Source organism: Apaloderma vittatum, unplaced genomic scaffold, assembly GCF_000703405.1.
Source record: "Apaloderma vittatum isolate BGI_N311 unplaced genomic scaffold, ASM70340v1 scaffold16158, whole genome shotgun sequence".
NCBI classification, from domain to species: domain Eukaryota; kingdom Metazoa; phylum Chordata; class Aves; order Trogoniformes; family Trogonidae; genus Apaloderma; species Apaloderma vittatum.
In genome coordinates, this window is record NW_009732545.1 from 12,598 (window position 1) to 29,011 (window position 16,414).

Here is a 16,414-nt window from a genome sequence, read left to right on the forward strand (position 1 = left end):
CCAGTTATAAATGTATCTGGCAAAAAACATGCCCTTGTCCTTCCTCCTTTCCAGCCCCTACTTCATCCTTCCAGAAAGAGGCCTTTCAGGGAAATGAACTTTGATAGCAAAGTTTCCATTTTCATTACAGTATTAAAGATATAAAACTGATAAAGAAACCAGAGCCATGTAAAACATTACTATTTTCCTAATCCTTTACAAACAGAAAATCTTTTGGACTGGCAGGAGGGGAGGAATTTTCTTATACTGAAAATTTGTGTTTGGAAAATTAACGACCTGTTAGTCAGCACTTTTGAGCACACCTCTGGAAATTCACAATTTCCATAAATCCCAGTATTCTCCCAATACAAAGAGGTGGGTGTTTCCCAGTTTAGCCGCTGCTCTGATTACTGTGTGCCAAATTGGTGGAACTTTAACATCTTTTATTTCACCTTTGCTGAACTCATGATTATACATTTACTACACAGCAAATAAGTATAAAGATCACCTGGCGAAAGCACAGCACAGATTGCTTAGAAACTTGAAGCTAGGGATATTCTTTCTGGGTGACACTCACCGGATTTCTGCAGGATGGCCGTGGTGCTCCGTGCTCATCCGCAACTCGTGGCAATGCTGGTTCTGCTCCTGTCCGTGCTCAGCTCGGCTGCGGGTGGGAAGCTGCTGGTGGTGCCGGTCGACGGGAGTCGTTGGCTCAGCATGCGGGAAGTGTTGGACGTTCTCAGTCAGAAGGGACATGAAATAGTTGTTGTTGCACCTGAAATAAACAAACATATAAAGCCATCAAAGAATTTTGTTATGAAAACGTACCCAATCCCTTTCACAAAGGAAGAGGTGGATGGAAGTTTCCATTCTTTTTCACAGGAAGTATTTGAAGAAGGATATTTTCTGGAAAGATTTCTTAAAGTATACCAGAGACTGAAAAGAATTTCTGACATGACTCTCTCTACCTGTGCACACTTACTGTCCAACAAACAGATTGTCCGATATCTTCAGAAGAGCAAGTTTGATGCTGTCTTTACAGACCCTGTACTACCCTGCGGGCAGATACTGGCAGAGCATCTTTCAGTCCCTTCCATTTTTTTTTTCCGGGTAATGCCGTGTGGTTTAGATTTTGAAGCCACTCAATGCCCCAATCCCCCTTCTTATGTCCCCAGGGTATTTACAGGCCTCACAGACCACATGAGCTTTCTTCAGCGAGTAAAGAACCTAATCCTTGACATCCCAAATTATTTTCTCTGTGACTCTGTCTTTCAACCATATGCAAAACTGGCTTCTGAGTTCCTCCAGCGAGATGTGACTGTACTGGATCTCTGGCGCAAGGCTTCCATTTGGCTCTTAAGGCTAGATTTTGTGTTAGATTATCCAAGACCTTTGATGCCTAACATGATTGTAATTGGAGGAGTGAACTGTGCTTACAACAAGCTACCTCAGGTGGGTCGTGCTCTGTTTTTACTTCTTGCTCTGACAGACATCTGTGTTCACATGAGGGGGATTTTGTGTTGCAGATGTGTCGAGTTCCTATTTAGGATGTGTTAGGCAAGTAATCGTGACAGAAATTATTTTTCTCTCACTTTCTTCCTCACTTTCCATTTTCTTTGTAAGCAGCTACAGCTTCCCATTTATAAGGTATGCTCTGCTAAAGAGAATCTCTATTCTAGGGAAGGCCTGTGATGGGATGCTGAATCCATCAGCTAAAGGGATTGTCAGAATTTGCGGATGGTAGGACAAAGTGTTGGATTTGTCTCACAAGCAGCTCCCATAGGATGGCTCAGAAAACCTTAAAAGCTCTTTCCAGGCTCAAACCCCCAGTCCTAACGAATGGAGCTACAGAGCAGGTCTGATTTGGCAAGTCCAGCATAGCATGATGTGCTCTAAGGGACTGGACTCAGACTTGGTGATTAGGCTGACCTCTCAAATGTGGCAGGAGCTTTGGGTGCCTCAGATGTAGAAGACAGCAATGTGCACAGGTCTTACTGTAGATCCTCCTCTGTTTTTCTGTGGGAGACCCTGGAGAGAAAGTATCCCTCAAAGGGTGCTCATATATCTCTGCTCTGCCCACTGAGCTCACAGAGCAAACTCCTCCACCCCCTGAGGCACATCTCAGATGCTGAAAGTGCCAATTAGGGTGCATGAGGTGCCCTGCAGAAAACCTGGCATCTTACTTCCACTTTTTCAGTCTTCTCACTCTGGAAACAATCTTGAACAGCTCTTCCACATGGCCCTGGGGCCGTAAGCCTCCGAGAAATGAGGCTTCAAGGAGGCAAGTGGATGGGGGGCGGGGGGCGGGTTTTGCCCAGGGGGAAGGGAGCAGCCTCTAAAAGGCTGAATGGTGATGTGGATGTCACACATCTCCTGCACTTGCAAACGCTTCAGCCAGAGGGAGGTTATCAGAACTGCTGTCCCACCCAGAACCACTCCCGCCTCCTTCCTAGAACACTCTTTACTGTTCCTCTATCAGAAACAGATGAGGGTTACCTGGTGTGTGGACTTGGCTGAACTTCACACTTGTCACGCAGCCTTGTATCAAATGGATGATTATACATTTACCACACAGTAAATAACTTAACGATCAGAAATTGAAGCTGAAGCACAGATTGCTTAAAGGCGTGGAGCTGGTGCTACTGCCTCAGTGCAGCCAGTGGTTTCCTTTCTGGGTGACACTCACCGGATTTCTGCAGGATGGCCGTGGTGCTCCGTGCTCATCCGCAACTCGCGGCAACGCTGGTTCTGCTCTTGTCCGTGCTCAGCTCGGCTGCGGGTGGGAAGCTGCTGGTGGTGCCGTTGGACGGGAGTCATTGGCTCAGCATGCGGGAAGTGTTGGACGTTCTCAGTCAGAGGGGACATGAAGTAGTCGTCGTTGCACCTGAGATCAGTTTACACATAAAACCAACAAAGAATTTTGTTATGAAAATGTACCCAGTCCCTTTTACACAGGAAGAGCTGAATAATGCTTTCTTGAGAACTAGCCAGGAAGTATTTGAAGGTGGATCTTTTCTGGAAAGATTTCTTAAAACGTATGATCGACTGAAAAATGCTTCTGCCATGTTCCTGTCTACCTGTGCACACTTACTGTCCAACAAAGAGCTTATCCAATACCTTCAGGAGAGCAAGTTTGATGCTGTCTTCACCGATCCAATACTACCCTGCGGGCAGATACTGGCGGACCATCTTTCAGTCCCTTCTGTGGTTTTTGTGCAGCAAATACCATGTGGTTTAGAATTTGAAGCCACTCAGTGTCCCAATCCCCCTTCTTATGTCCCCAGGTTATTCACAGACCTCACAGACCGCATGAACTTTCTCCAGCGGGTGAAGAATCTGATGTTTCACATCTCAAATTATTTTCTCTGTGATTTTGTCTTTGACCCATATGCAAAACTGGCTTCTGAGTTCCTCCACCAGGATTTGACTGTATCAGATCTCTTACGCAAAGCTTCTATTTGGCTCGTGAAACTCGACTTTGTTTTACACTTTCCAAGACCATTGATGCCCAACATGATTATGGTGGGAGGAGTAAACTGTGCTCACAGGAATTTAACTCAGGTGGGTCTTGCTCTGTGTTTTCTTACTCTTGCAGGCTTTTACATACTCTGAAAAGCTGTAGCCCAGGTTTTGTTAGAAAGATCTCTTTCTGTGGGTAAAAGGATTTCAAACTGCTTTTGCTTTGCAAAGAGGTGCCAGTACTCCTGTCAGGGAAGGCATCCAAACATAACAGCGTAAAAATGAAGAAAGTGTTGTAAATTCACTTAGCTCTGGGAAACTCCCCACAGATCATGTTCCTCTGCTCAAAGCCAGCTTTGACATTAAAGCAGGTTGCTTAGGGCCTCTACTCAGAACTTCTAATATGGTTCAAGTCAGACTTTCATTTAAGGAGACCGTCACTCATCCTGTGGTCCAACTTGTCATTGCTGCTTTCTCCTACATTCCTGTCTTTTTTTTTTCTCTAAAGAAGGATTCTCTGCTTTGAATTGTCATAGACTCATAAAACACTTGGGTTCGAAAGTCATTTGCAGGCATCTCAGCCAACCTCCTAGTCAAAGCAGATCGAATTAGTTCAGGTCATTCCATTCTATGTCTTGTTTTGAACATCTCCTACGACCCTTACAGAGAAAACATTTTATGATATCCAGTTTATTATTATTTCCAATTTGAATTTTCCATGTTGTATCCTGTGTCTGTTGCCTCTTGCCCTGTCACTGTCAATTTCTCAGCCTTGTCTTATTTATATTCTTCCATTAAGGTAGTTTAAAAAAGCAATAAGATCTCCTGTTAGCCTTCTTTTCTGAACCCTGAGCAAGCTCATCTTTCCCAGCCCCTTTTTATGCATCACTGTCCCCACCTCCTAACCATCTTCTTGGCATTTGCTGGACTTGCTCCAGCACAACGTAATGGAGATCCTCAGGCTGGGTACATGTCTTCAGACGTCTCCCAAGTGCTGAACAGAGAAGGATCACCCTCTCAATCTGCTGGCTGCACTCTTTATTTGTATAGCCCAGGAGGATGCTATTGCTTTTGTGCCTGCAAGGGCACCCTGCTGACTCCTTATTTAAAGTATCAACTGGCATCACAGAAGTAAAGTATAAGTTAGGTTATTCTACTCTCATAAAACAAAGGTTGGATTTATTTCAGATTTTTTAAAATGCGTATTCAGATATATTCTGTGGCTTGCAGAATAACATTGTACTTCTATATCTATGTCTATTAAGTAAGTTTTTCAGATATTGACTTTGCAAAACAGTGTAATAGGGCTTATTTTTCAGAAGAAGCCGAATCTCACGCAGTAAAAATGAAGCATTTTTAAGAGGATTCAAACTTGTCACTCACTCTAGAAAAGCAGAGATGGAATAAACCATGGAGCTAAACCTATGAAAAGAACTACGACAAGAGGATCTGTGACAGAGGTCTGCAAGATCCTGGAAAGAATAGCAAAGGTGAAAGGGGAGCTGACAGCCAGTTTCTCCCAATATTTGACCTATGACTAACAGTGAAATGAGGCAGCAGCAAGCCTAAAGCAAACAAAAGGGAGTACTTTTTCACACCACACACACACACAAAAAAAGCTGCCTCTCAACACCAGCAGATTGTTTTGTAGGCAAAACCAACGTTTTTGTATTTGGGGGGTTAATAACAGGCACATTCTGACTGCCAGGATTTGTAGACTTACAGAATCATGAATTCCCCTAAGTGCACATATTCACTGTACCGTTTCCAGCGTACAGCCTTGGCACTCAACTCTGCACTTTAGCTTTACTTTCTCCTGGGAGATATCTCTTTTCACCCTTACCTTTGAAATGGGCTTAACTTGTGGACTTCGGTCTCTGGACTCAAATGCACGTGAGAGGGTGTCTGCGGGTTACTCAAAATCCAGTGATACGACTTTTAAACTCTTACGAACATGCCCTTATCCTTAAGGGTTTGCTCTGGGGCTTTTTTACTTCTTCAATTTAATGTTGTTTTATAGCATTTTGTATTAGTATTACACAGATGCATGTGATTGGCTGAAATGTTAGCAGAACTTAACAACTCCATGGAAGTGACTATATATCAAATTCAAGATCTGAGAGCCCATTATATGTTAGCATAGGGTCACAGTACATCTGGGTTAACTACCTGAGTATGTGCTGCCACCTTAGGGCTTAGGTAGTTCTGAATCACCTTGTTATGTGAGACCTTTTCTGCTTTATTGCTGAAACACAGAAATGCACGCATAGGTACTGCAGTTAACTCTCTGGCACATCGGAATACCTTCTTCTTTTATTATCACCTCACAGTCAGCTAGAAAGAAAGTTCTACTTGAACAGGCTGCAGAAGGGGAGTGCACTGATGTCTGAAACTCCTTCCCCTTTAACGCGGTTTCCTTAAAGTTATAATCCTTGCTGGCTTATGAAAATCGTGGGGTTTAACCACATGGAGAACCTCCTAGCAAAACAGAATTAGCCTTGGAATGTGCGTATCACACCCTTTGGTAAAGGAAACCATTTCACAAACGAGGTTTCCTATGGCTCCTACCTGCTTCAAGAGAAATCTTCCAGGCTGCTGAACAGCATGAAGAAACCGTTCAGAGCTCTCTCCAGTCAGGAGTGCTTGGTTGAGGGGGTCTAAGCCAGTCTCTCTTCTCCAGCCAGCAATGTTCAGCTACCGTTCTTATATTACTTCGCTTTTGTAAACTTGCAAAGTCCTGGCATTCACCTTTTCCCTTTCCATGAAATATGCCTCAATGGCAGATGAGATCTGCTTGCTCAGGCACTTCTTTTAAGCACAAACTGCAGATATCTGTTTTTCTAGTTTATCTTGAAAGTCTTCATAACATTTGGCATGTTCTCCCTATCTAAGGACATTGCTTTGTTTGTAGGTGCTTATTCCATTTGCCCATTGGGTTCCTATTGTGTAATTTGCTGTGGCTTCAACTCAGGTTCTCAAGAATAACTAGGCACTTAAATCCCACTCAGATCAACCTGACTGGGATATCTAAACAAGTCCTTGGAGTCAGCCTGTCTTCCACATCAGATCAAGTTGTCCATGCTGTTATCATAGAATGGCCTAGGCTGGAAGGGACCTTAGAGATCATCTAGTCCAATCTCCCTGTTTTGGGCAGGGACACCACCTCTTGACTAGACCAGGCAACACATGGGGACCGAGCGGGAATCGAACCCGTGACCTCGGTGTTGTCATTGTTGTCAGCACCGCGCTCAAACCACTGAGCTAACTGGCCCCCTGTTATACAGGCAAACCTTCAAAATCTCAGAGGTAAAAAGCTTTTTCTAAATGTTTAGTCCAAATATCTCAAAGTGCCATTTTTGTTCCAGATAATACTGTTTACCCAGAAAAGTTTGGTTCTGACATCATTGTTACTCCCCACTGAGCAGCTGCAGGCTGCCAGTGTTATACAGAGCAGGACTTCCAACATAGTTTTTATTTGGTTTGGTGTATTTTTCCTTAAAAATCTTATCACAAGCAGAAGCAGCTCAGAAACTCTGTTCTCTGCTTCTTCTGGTAAGCAAAGGACACAAGTGTGGACTTCCCATTGGTTCACACCACAGCCAAGTCCTACCAACTTCTCTAGAAAAGTAGCTATTACTAAGAACTCTCAAGAATGTTTCACCTGTAGCCTCTCACCTATGAACTCTTATGGCCCTTTTTGAGCAAGGACTGCATATTCTGCTGCCTCACCGATTTAAAAAAACATTTGGCCTCAAGCCGCACACCTATGAACTCTTATAGCCCCTCTTGAGCAAGAGCTGCATATTCTGCTACATCATTGTTTGTATAAAAAGGTGGTTAATATGTTACCCATACTTTGGTGACATTACTGCTTGGTGTGCCTGCTCCTGCCTACCGTGTAGAATATTCTCTGTGAACTCCAAGCAACTTTCTGAGCAAAGGTGTAAGGGAGAAAGTTGGAAGCTTTGGTCATTCACGTCAATAGTGCAACATGGTGTTTGTATTGTCAACTCTGGAGCAGTTCAGTGGCCATAAAAGTTGATTCCTGGTTTGAGTCAAGTGCGCTGTGCCTCACTTGAAATGACCCTGACACAGAAAAATCCCTCTGCAAACAACTATTAATCTAAGACCCTGCTAATTGTTCTGACTCATTTAAGATAACTTAAATGCATGGAAATGCTTGTTGCTTTAGAACCCTTGATCACTGTTATCAATGCTTTTATCACCATTTAAAATGTTATCTTTGAACTCCAACAACTTGTCTCAGCAAACATTGTGGAGGTTAAAGACCACCAAGTTATAAATGAGGTACAACTATTCTTTGCTTTCATACACTGCTTGGAAGAAGTAAACAGGAACAGTTCATTTCTCTTCCTGCTGACAGCCCCATGACAGTTATGCAGAGGTACCAGATATACACTGCGCTTGTTCTTTTTCTTTCTTTCTGGAGTTGGGCAGAAGGTGGGAAGCTCTTGGTCGTGCCTCAGGATGGAAGTCACTGGCTGAGCATGCGTGTGGTTCTGGAGAAACTCTGGGAGAGGGGACATGAAATAGTTGCAGTGATTCCTGATGCCTCTTTGCTCATGAAAAGCTCACAATCTTTCACCATCAAAACATACTCTGTGCCTTACACACAGGAGTTTTTGGAGAGATTCTACCATTCCATCGGTGAAAAAATTTTTGATAACCCTTCCTTTCTAGAAAAAATTACAATTATAATCAGCAATATGTCAGAAGTGACTACTATGTTCTCTTCTTCTTGTCGGAATCTCTTATATGATGAAGAACTAATGAAATACATCCAGGACAGCAAATTTGATGCCGTTATGATGGATCCTGTGTTGCCCTGCGGACCAATTATTGCTGAATATCTCTCTCTCCCTTCAGTGTACTTCATGCGTGGTCTTCCATGTACCTTAGACTACGAAGCCGCGCAGTGTCCCAGTCCTTTTTCTTACGTGCCAAGGATTTTCATGTCCAGTTCGGATCACATGACATTTACAGAGCGTGTGAAGAACCACCTGGTTGGGATTTCAGGGAATTGGCTGTGTTATCTGTTTTACTTAAAATATGAAAACTTAGCTTCTGAGTTTCTTCACAAAGAAGTAACCATACTGGAACTATTTAGCAAAGCGTCAATTTGGCTGATGAGATATGACTTTGTTTTTGAGTATCCACGCCCAATAATGCCAAATATGGTCTATGTTGGAGGCATCAACTGTGAGCAGAAGGAGCCATTACCAAAGGTTTGACATTGTTTATGCTGAGGGTGTTACAGTGTTTATTATTGGTTATTTAAGATTTACATTTTAAAGTGCTTCCTATAGCAGTATCTGTGCTTGAGCCAATACATGATCGAATACCATGATGTCATGATGCCAAAGTAAGACTCTCAGACTCTGATAGATGAACACAAGCCTTGCATTGCAAGCAGCTGAAGGGTTTCTCTCTGGGAGACCTCAGATGAAGTTGTCTAAGTTATGTAGCTGCCTCAGTATAGCTTAGCTTGTTTTAAGCATAACACCATAATATTAGTCAATCGTGGCATGTATGCTCTATCTAGAAAAATGACAAAATACTTTAACATCCCTAACAATTTTGGAATACTAATTAATTGCAGGAGACTTGACTGGACGAAAAATGAAAAAGTGGAACTAAGTCCGTGCCGAAGTTGCACATTTTGGTCTAACTTTTGCCTGGCTTAGGCTGCAGAATCTTTTCTCTGTGCTTGTTAGAAATAACGTGTAATTCCTGTGTGAGCGGTAGCAGACATTTTCTCTTCATTCAGAGGCTTCAGCTGGTGAGAATCTGAGTGACTGAAAAATTTCATCAAAGTCTAACTGTCCTCACTCACAGCATGCCATAGAGACTGATAATGCAGATAATAGCCCCAAACCAGGGGGATGCAATCAAAGATAGTAGAGGGAGCTCTTTTGCCTCTGAGTTTGTGTACGAAGCAATGTAAGATAATATATAGCAGAATAACTGGACAAAGCAGCCTTCAGGATTGTAAGTATCTACCCTCCCTCACTAGCTTGTTGAAATCTCGCTAGTAGGCTGTGCAAACAGTGCAGATGTAGTCGCTTACCCTGTTTTCCAGACCACGGTGGTGTTGCAACAGCAGAAGTTATTGCTAAGCTTGCATCACGTCCCCTGCTGTAAACTCTGGGCTGTCACTGTGACAACTAGTACGATATAGAAACAAATCTGAAGATAAACCTTATCAATCCCCGTTATATCAAATCTCTGTCCATCACTGCTTCTTGTTTGCACTCCAGGAGCACATTGCAATCCAAAGGTCAGGCTTCTGTTCCAGGTTTTGCATCCAATCGCTGACCAGACTCAAGGCAGGGAGTTCATCATTAACTGGATGTTAGTAAGACAGCGATTGCTGGGTCGCCTGCTGCCTCCCATTCAAAACTCCGTTCAGCCTCTGGGTGACACATGGCCAATTGCTTGACACTTCTCCCTCAAGTAGTTGAATCCTCTAACGTTAATTCAAGCATTCACCTTTACCTTGCAGTGTCCAATTGGCTTAAAGCCTTCACCTTGTGCACAGATGATAAACCCAACCTTTACCCACAGTTAAAAATTACCCTCATTTCTGCCCACAAACATACAGTCCGTTAAAAATTAAATACTTGCCTTAGTGAAGATTAAAGTGCAAAGTCCCCCACAATTCCTTCTTCATCTCCTGCAACAGTTTTGCAGCTGTTTAAAACTTTGCTGACAGCACAAGGAAAATGGCTTCTTCAAATCCAGGTTTTAATTCTCTTGCCTTCTGGGTTGTGTTTTTCCTGCTCCTGTGGACTTTTTCTGAAGGTGGAAAGCTTTTGGTTGTGCCTATCGACGGTAGCCACTGGCTCAGCACGCGCCCGGTTGTGGAGCGGCTCAGAGAGAGGGGACATGAAATCGTGGTGGTTGCACCAGAGATAAATTTGCGGATAAATTCGTCAGTGCATTATACCATGAAAACATATTCTGTGCCTTACACCAAGGAGTATGTGGAGGCAGAATTTAAAAAGATGGGCCATAGGAGTTTTACACCTCAACCCTTCTTGGAAAAATTCTCAACAATAGCAAATATTACAACCATGTTCTTTGATTCCTGCAAACGTTTTCTATCTAACAAAGAACTGATTGGATACCTCGAAGAAAGCAAATTTGATGCTGTCTTGATGGATCCTTTTTTCCCATGTGGACAGATAGTAGCTGAACATCTCTCCCTACCTTCCGTCTACCTTGTACGGGGACTGCCATGCAGCCTAGACTTCCACGCCACCCTCTGTCCAAATCCTCCCTCTTACGTTCCTAGGTTCTTCACTCGCTACACGGACCGCATGGCGTTCCTCCAGCGCGTGGGCAATCTCATAGCTAGCCTGAGCAGTTCCCTGGCCTGCAGCTTTCTTCATTCACCGTATGATCATTTGATCAAAGAATTCCTCCAACAAGAGGCAACAGTGCTTGAGCTGTTGAGCCGTGCATCCATCTGGCTCATGAAATACGACTTTGTGTTTGAGTACCCCAGGCCCCTAATGCCTAATATGATCCTGGTTGGAGGCATAAGCTGCACTCCGGAAAAAGCATTATCACAGGTTAGTTTGGGTTTTCTTGCCCTCGTTTAGCTGCACTGTTTGCTCTCACCATGAGATGGAGCTCCTGACAGTAATAAATAATAGGCTGAAGAGGAAGGTGGAAGTGCTAGGAAAGCACTTTGTATCTACGCATCTCCTGTGCGTTGCACAGCACGTTATTTGTGGGAGACCTCCAGATTCCGACACAAACATAGGCTTTTTCCTCTTTCTTTTTTTTTTTCTATTCTCCACTATTTTCTGGCTATCTATTTCCAGTAATTTTGTTTTGCATACCTGTTTAACAAGACTTGGTGATAGGGTGATACGGCAGGCCAGATCATCCTAGGCCACTGCCCTTGGCAGAGGACTATTTCTGCAGGAATTTCAGATGGTGGCAGACCTGAATGAAATCCCCACCACCTAGTGAAGAAGCAAGAGATTTTCTTTTCTGTAAAAATACTCTGTCCCAGATCTGGACTGCAACTATTTTGCTTGAACCATGCTGAACTTTCTAAATATTTGCCATTTTCTACTAAAAAACTCTCCTAATTCTTAGTGCTGCCTGTTACTTTTCAGTGAGTGTCTGCTGCAGGTATTTTATAAAGGACATGCGTAGCACTCACCAATACAAGCAGCTGTTGGTTAAAAAGACATTATTAATAATAATTAATAAAAATAAATCACCTGTTCCCAAAGCAGGGCTGCAAAATGTTTCAAAATGGTAGTGGCATTTCTGAGCAGAAAGTCATACCTTGGCACACAAAAAAAATCTAACAAACAGAGTAAATTGATGTGACTAGTTCCTCAGAAAATAAAAAAGGCCTGCTGTATCTTTTCCACTGCACCAGGAACTGTCAGAGTTTTGTACCAAAAGCATATTTGTAGTTTGGGGAGGATTTTGCAGTTCCCAGGTATCTGTAAGTTTATATAGAATAGACCCGCGAGTTCCCAGCCAGACTTCTATGATGCCTTAACGGGGAACATGTCTTCAGAGAAATCTGGTAAGACAGAACAAGCCCTGAAGTGACAGTTACATTTCATCTCCTTTGCCCCCAGGAGAGCATCAGTTCAGGGTGCAGCTATCCCCGAACCTTTGACAGTTCCTTCTACTTGGGGTCTAGTCCAAGTAAAGGGCCGTGACACTCTGGTCAGCCACAAAAACACAATACAGAGCATAAACCAAGAGGATCAGTTTGGGTTATATCCTTAGACTCTAGAGCTAACATTTCAATTGACAGATTTACAGGAACATTTAATTCATTTTATTCCACTCATTTTACTCTGATGCCTGCAGCAATTCTCTCCAGTTTTGACTCTCCTTCCCTGGCTTTACCAAATATTTTACTATGGCACAGGATTTTTGCTCTAACCCTCGGCTATTTTTATGCTTCATTAGAATCCTTTTGTTCTTGGATATAAGTGACAGATCTCCTAGTCCTTCTTTTACATAAACCAACCAATCAAATTGGATTAAAGAAAATTGGCAGCAGTTCTATATTATCATACTCTGAGAAGACCCAACAAATCCAGATACTAGAAATCAGAGCTATCTACTGTCAGAACACTTCCCAAAATCTTAATTCTTTCTTGCAGCTACATGGTTTGAAAAGAAGAGCATCCACTCTAAAGCCAGAGCATCTGACTTGCAATAAATGTGAAAACAAACCACAATGTATTCACCTAGGGATTGATTGCCAGGAAAAGTATAATGATGAATCGATCTCCTTAATTGGTCCAACATCTTTTTTACTGCATGGAAACCGCTATCTTTGAGCAGGCAGGCTTTGCTACGTGACTGTTGTAAAGTAAATTTTTTCTCATGTCCATCCTGAATCTCCGTTCAGGCTTCAATTCTGCAAACACTCACGCACCTCCGTAAAAGTGCTCATCCATCTGTGCCTGTTTTTTAACCTGGGACTCATTTTCATATAGATAAATAATTTTCCTGGTGATAATATTCTTGTATGGACTGTTCATTTTATTGCCTTTCCAGATAGTTTTGTAGGAACATGACAGAAATTACAGTGTATTAGATGGAAGGGACTTTGACTAACGATAACGCTTTATGTTGGCAGGAATTTGAAGCTATTGTGAATGCCTCTGGAGAACATGGCATTGTTGTTTTCTCACTGGGCTCCATGGTCTCTGAGATTCCTATGAAGAAAGCCACAGAAATCGCAGAAGCCTTGGGAACAGTCCCTCAAACGGTACGGTTTCCCTCTTCCACTTCCAGCACAGCAAGACTGTTTTCAAATCGAGAATATGAATAACTTCAGATTTCAGTGTGCTTTGTGCTTCCTTCTTTTTCCTGCTTCCTGATGACAGAAGAAACTATCGCCCCAGCTGCTCCGCACGATGGAACGGGTTCTGTGCACCACAAAAGCTTTCAGCTGTTCTTCTCAAACCCACTGAGAAGCATCAAGAGGCCGGTTGCTGAGAACTGACATTGTGTTCACTTCTCTTGAAAGGTTTTGTGGCGATACACGGGACAGACACCTCCCAACCTGCCGAAGAACGTAAAGCTTGTCAAATGGCTGCCACAGAACGATCTTCTAGGTAGGTCTGAGATACCTTGGGTGGTACCAGTGTGTTTCTTTTCATCTGATACTGCTGTTGTAAGGCCCCATTAGCGTCACGGGTGCAGGCTCCCTGTATCACTGTGAGTCACGGGGCTTCCTTACAGCCTTTGGTGTTTGAACAAGAACTGGTCTTTTAGAAACTTATCCAATCACAACTTCAAAATTGCTGAATTATGAAATAACCCTCTTTGAAAAGATGTTCCAACACTTGACTACCCTTACTGTCAAAAAATTACTTCATCCTAAAATCTGAGAAGCTTTGGAACATTATCCAAAGCTTTCCAGAGACTACCCAAACCAAGACAGAGCTCTACAACCAGAGGTTCATTCAGTCACCTGTAATGTCCTGTTCTCAGCACTCCCAAGTCTGTCCGTAAGTAATTATGGTTACAACAGCCAAAAGTTGTTGATTTATACCTACCAGTGCCATTTTTGTGCAAGTTTTTCCTCAGGGATGTGTTACTATGACTTAATACATCAAATAGCTAAGCAAATATTTCTTTCCTCCACAGCTCACCCTAAGACTCGTGCCTTTATTACTCACGGAGGCTCACACGGTGTTTACGAGGGCATATGCAATGCCGTGCCAATGGTACTAATGCCTTTATTTGGAGACCAGATGGACAATGCCAAGCGAGTAGAGTCACGAGGAGCAGGACTGACGCTGAATATACTTGAAATGACTTCAAAAGACATATCCACTGCCCTGAAAGCAGTTATTAACGACAAAAAGTCAGTAACAGAAACAGCTTTTCTCCTTCTACTGCTGTGTAACACCAGCACGCTAGCTTCCAGCTTAACAGAATGTTCATCTGTTCTTATACACCTTCTTCTATCAAAGCTACATCACTGAGAATCTGATGCTTGGCCTGGGTTAACCTTGTCCTGCCCCTGTAACAGCACTGTCCTTCTCACTGGCTGGTATTTTCATTATTAGGTGGCAAGAATTGGCTGATGTGAGAGGATGCAAGTATCAGAGACAGGGTGTAAGTGCAAGGGAGCAAATCATGTAGACAAAAGATGTGTCACCTGCCCAAAGCCAGATTTACCAGATAGTGATTTCAAAGGCTTTGACACAACGTGGTAGAAAAGGCAATCAGTGAAGGGAGAACTGTTTTTCTCTCCCAAGTCAGTGAGGGGAGAAAATGAGGAACCTGGAAGGGTTGAAAGACTCAGCTGCCTGGCTGGCTGATTTTCGTTGCATGAGGCTTGCCCAGAGATGCTGTCTGCACAGCAGCAGGAGTAAGGAGACACATGGCAGTGCCTCGGTATAGTCCAGAGGCTGTACTGTGTCAGGAAACCCTCCCAGCTGGCAGGGTTTACTAAACACAACTATTATCACCCATTTATTTTATAGAATAGTTTTCTCAGTCATTTTTCCCCTCCACTAGTGCTCATAAGAAGCCGTATAAGCACAGTCAGCTTCTCAGTCCTTGGCATCCGCTTCCCCATCACATTTCTGAGAAACGTCCTCTTATTGCCATTGTTTCCTGTTCTTATAGCAATAATAATAACAATAATAATTATAAAAATATTAATGCATCTTGATCTTGAAAAGCTGAAAGGCTTTTCTACACCCAGTCTCACATTTCAGCCAGATATTTTCATCCCAGAGATTCTGCTGACAGCTCAAACTAGGCTTTTTCTTTTCTAATACCTTTCTCTCTTACTTTTTTTTTGGTCATTGCTAAACCAGCACTTTTCTGGGCCCAAAACTTTGCCATTATCCTTCTCATGGGGTGGTGGTGGGGGGAAATGCCACCAGAAAAGCCCCCAGAGGGCCATGAGACAGCCGACACTGCATCCCTTTTTTCTGGGGGCTCAGTCTCAACAGTGCAAGCCTTTGAAAACACCCAACATCTTTTCTTAACAGGTACAAAGAGAACATCAAGCGTCTCTCAGACCTTCACCTTGACAGACCCATCCACCCCCTGGACCTGGCTGTGTACTGGGTGGAGTTTGTAATGAGGCACAAAGGGGCCCCACACCTGCGACCTGCTGCTCATGACCTGAACTGGTTCCAGTACCACTCCCTGGACGTTATCGCCTTCCTCCTCGCCGTGGTGCTCCTCTCCCTCTTCATTTCTGTGAAGTGTTGCATGTGCTGCTGCCGCAGGTGCTGCTGTAAGAAGGGAAGAACGAGAAAGCCAACCAAATCAAAATCCCACTAGTAGATGAAACCAGTGGAAGGAGATAAGGCTTCAGACCAGAAGGATCAGAGAACATCTCAAATTTCACTAAAATAATCTCTGACTTTCAGTCAAGAAATAATACAGCATTCTTTTAAACTAGCACCATGGGGAGAGGGGTTGTTTCACTGATACAGTTTTTGTCTTTAATTAAGAATCATTGTTAAAAATAATTTGTATAGGAGTGATTCAGTCACTTAGGAAGATGTCAGTGTGAAGTCCAAGGCTCCAAGCTTCCCTGCCTTGGTGTACAGAGGGCTCATGGTGCATTTTTTTTTAAACACCTATACACAATGAAGATGTATAGGGATTTCTTAAAACTTTTCTGCAAGGTCTTTAAGAGAACCATTTGCTCTAGTATAAGACTGCCAGGTTTATCAAGCACTATGAAATCTTTGTATAGCTGTTGTTACAGAAGTGGCAAATGTTATACACTGACAATACGCATCACATAAGCTAGGTTTATAAAACTCAACTGATTTACTCTTTGTAAGTGATGTTTGGATAAAGACCTAAACCCCAGCCCTATAAATAAATCCCCAACACTAACAATAACAGCTCTTATATTTTCTGACTCGAGGGATATGGGGCCGGATGCCTGTTCAATCACGGTGAGAGAAAGGGAGAGGGAAAA

General features: G+C 43.0%; 1 protein-coding gene and 1 pseudogene across 1 annotated transcript; both read left to right on the forward strand.

The window, feature by feature from the left end:
* The first annotated feature begins 570 nt into the window (after nt 1–570).
* On the forward strand, nt 571–16,068 carry LOC104278565 (UDP-glucuronosyltransferase 1-1-like). Its single transcript, XM_009875574.1, has 6 exons — nt 571–1,431; nt 7,842–8,684; nt 13,088–13,219; nt 13,481–13,568; nt 14,104–14,323; nt 15,465–16,068. The coding sequence occupies exons 1-6, from the start codon at nt 571–573 to the stop codon at nt 15,760–15,762; spliced, it is 2,442 nt and encodes an 813-aa protein (XP_009873876.1). The 3' UTR covers nt 15,763–16,068.
* Nucleotides 10,533–11,063, forward strand: LOC104278561 (annotated as a pseudogene).
* Nucleotides 16,069–16,414: the final 346 nt, after the last annotated feature.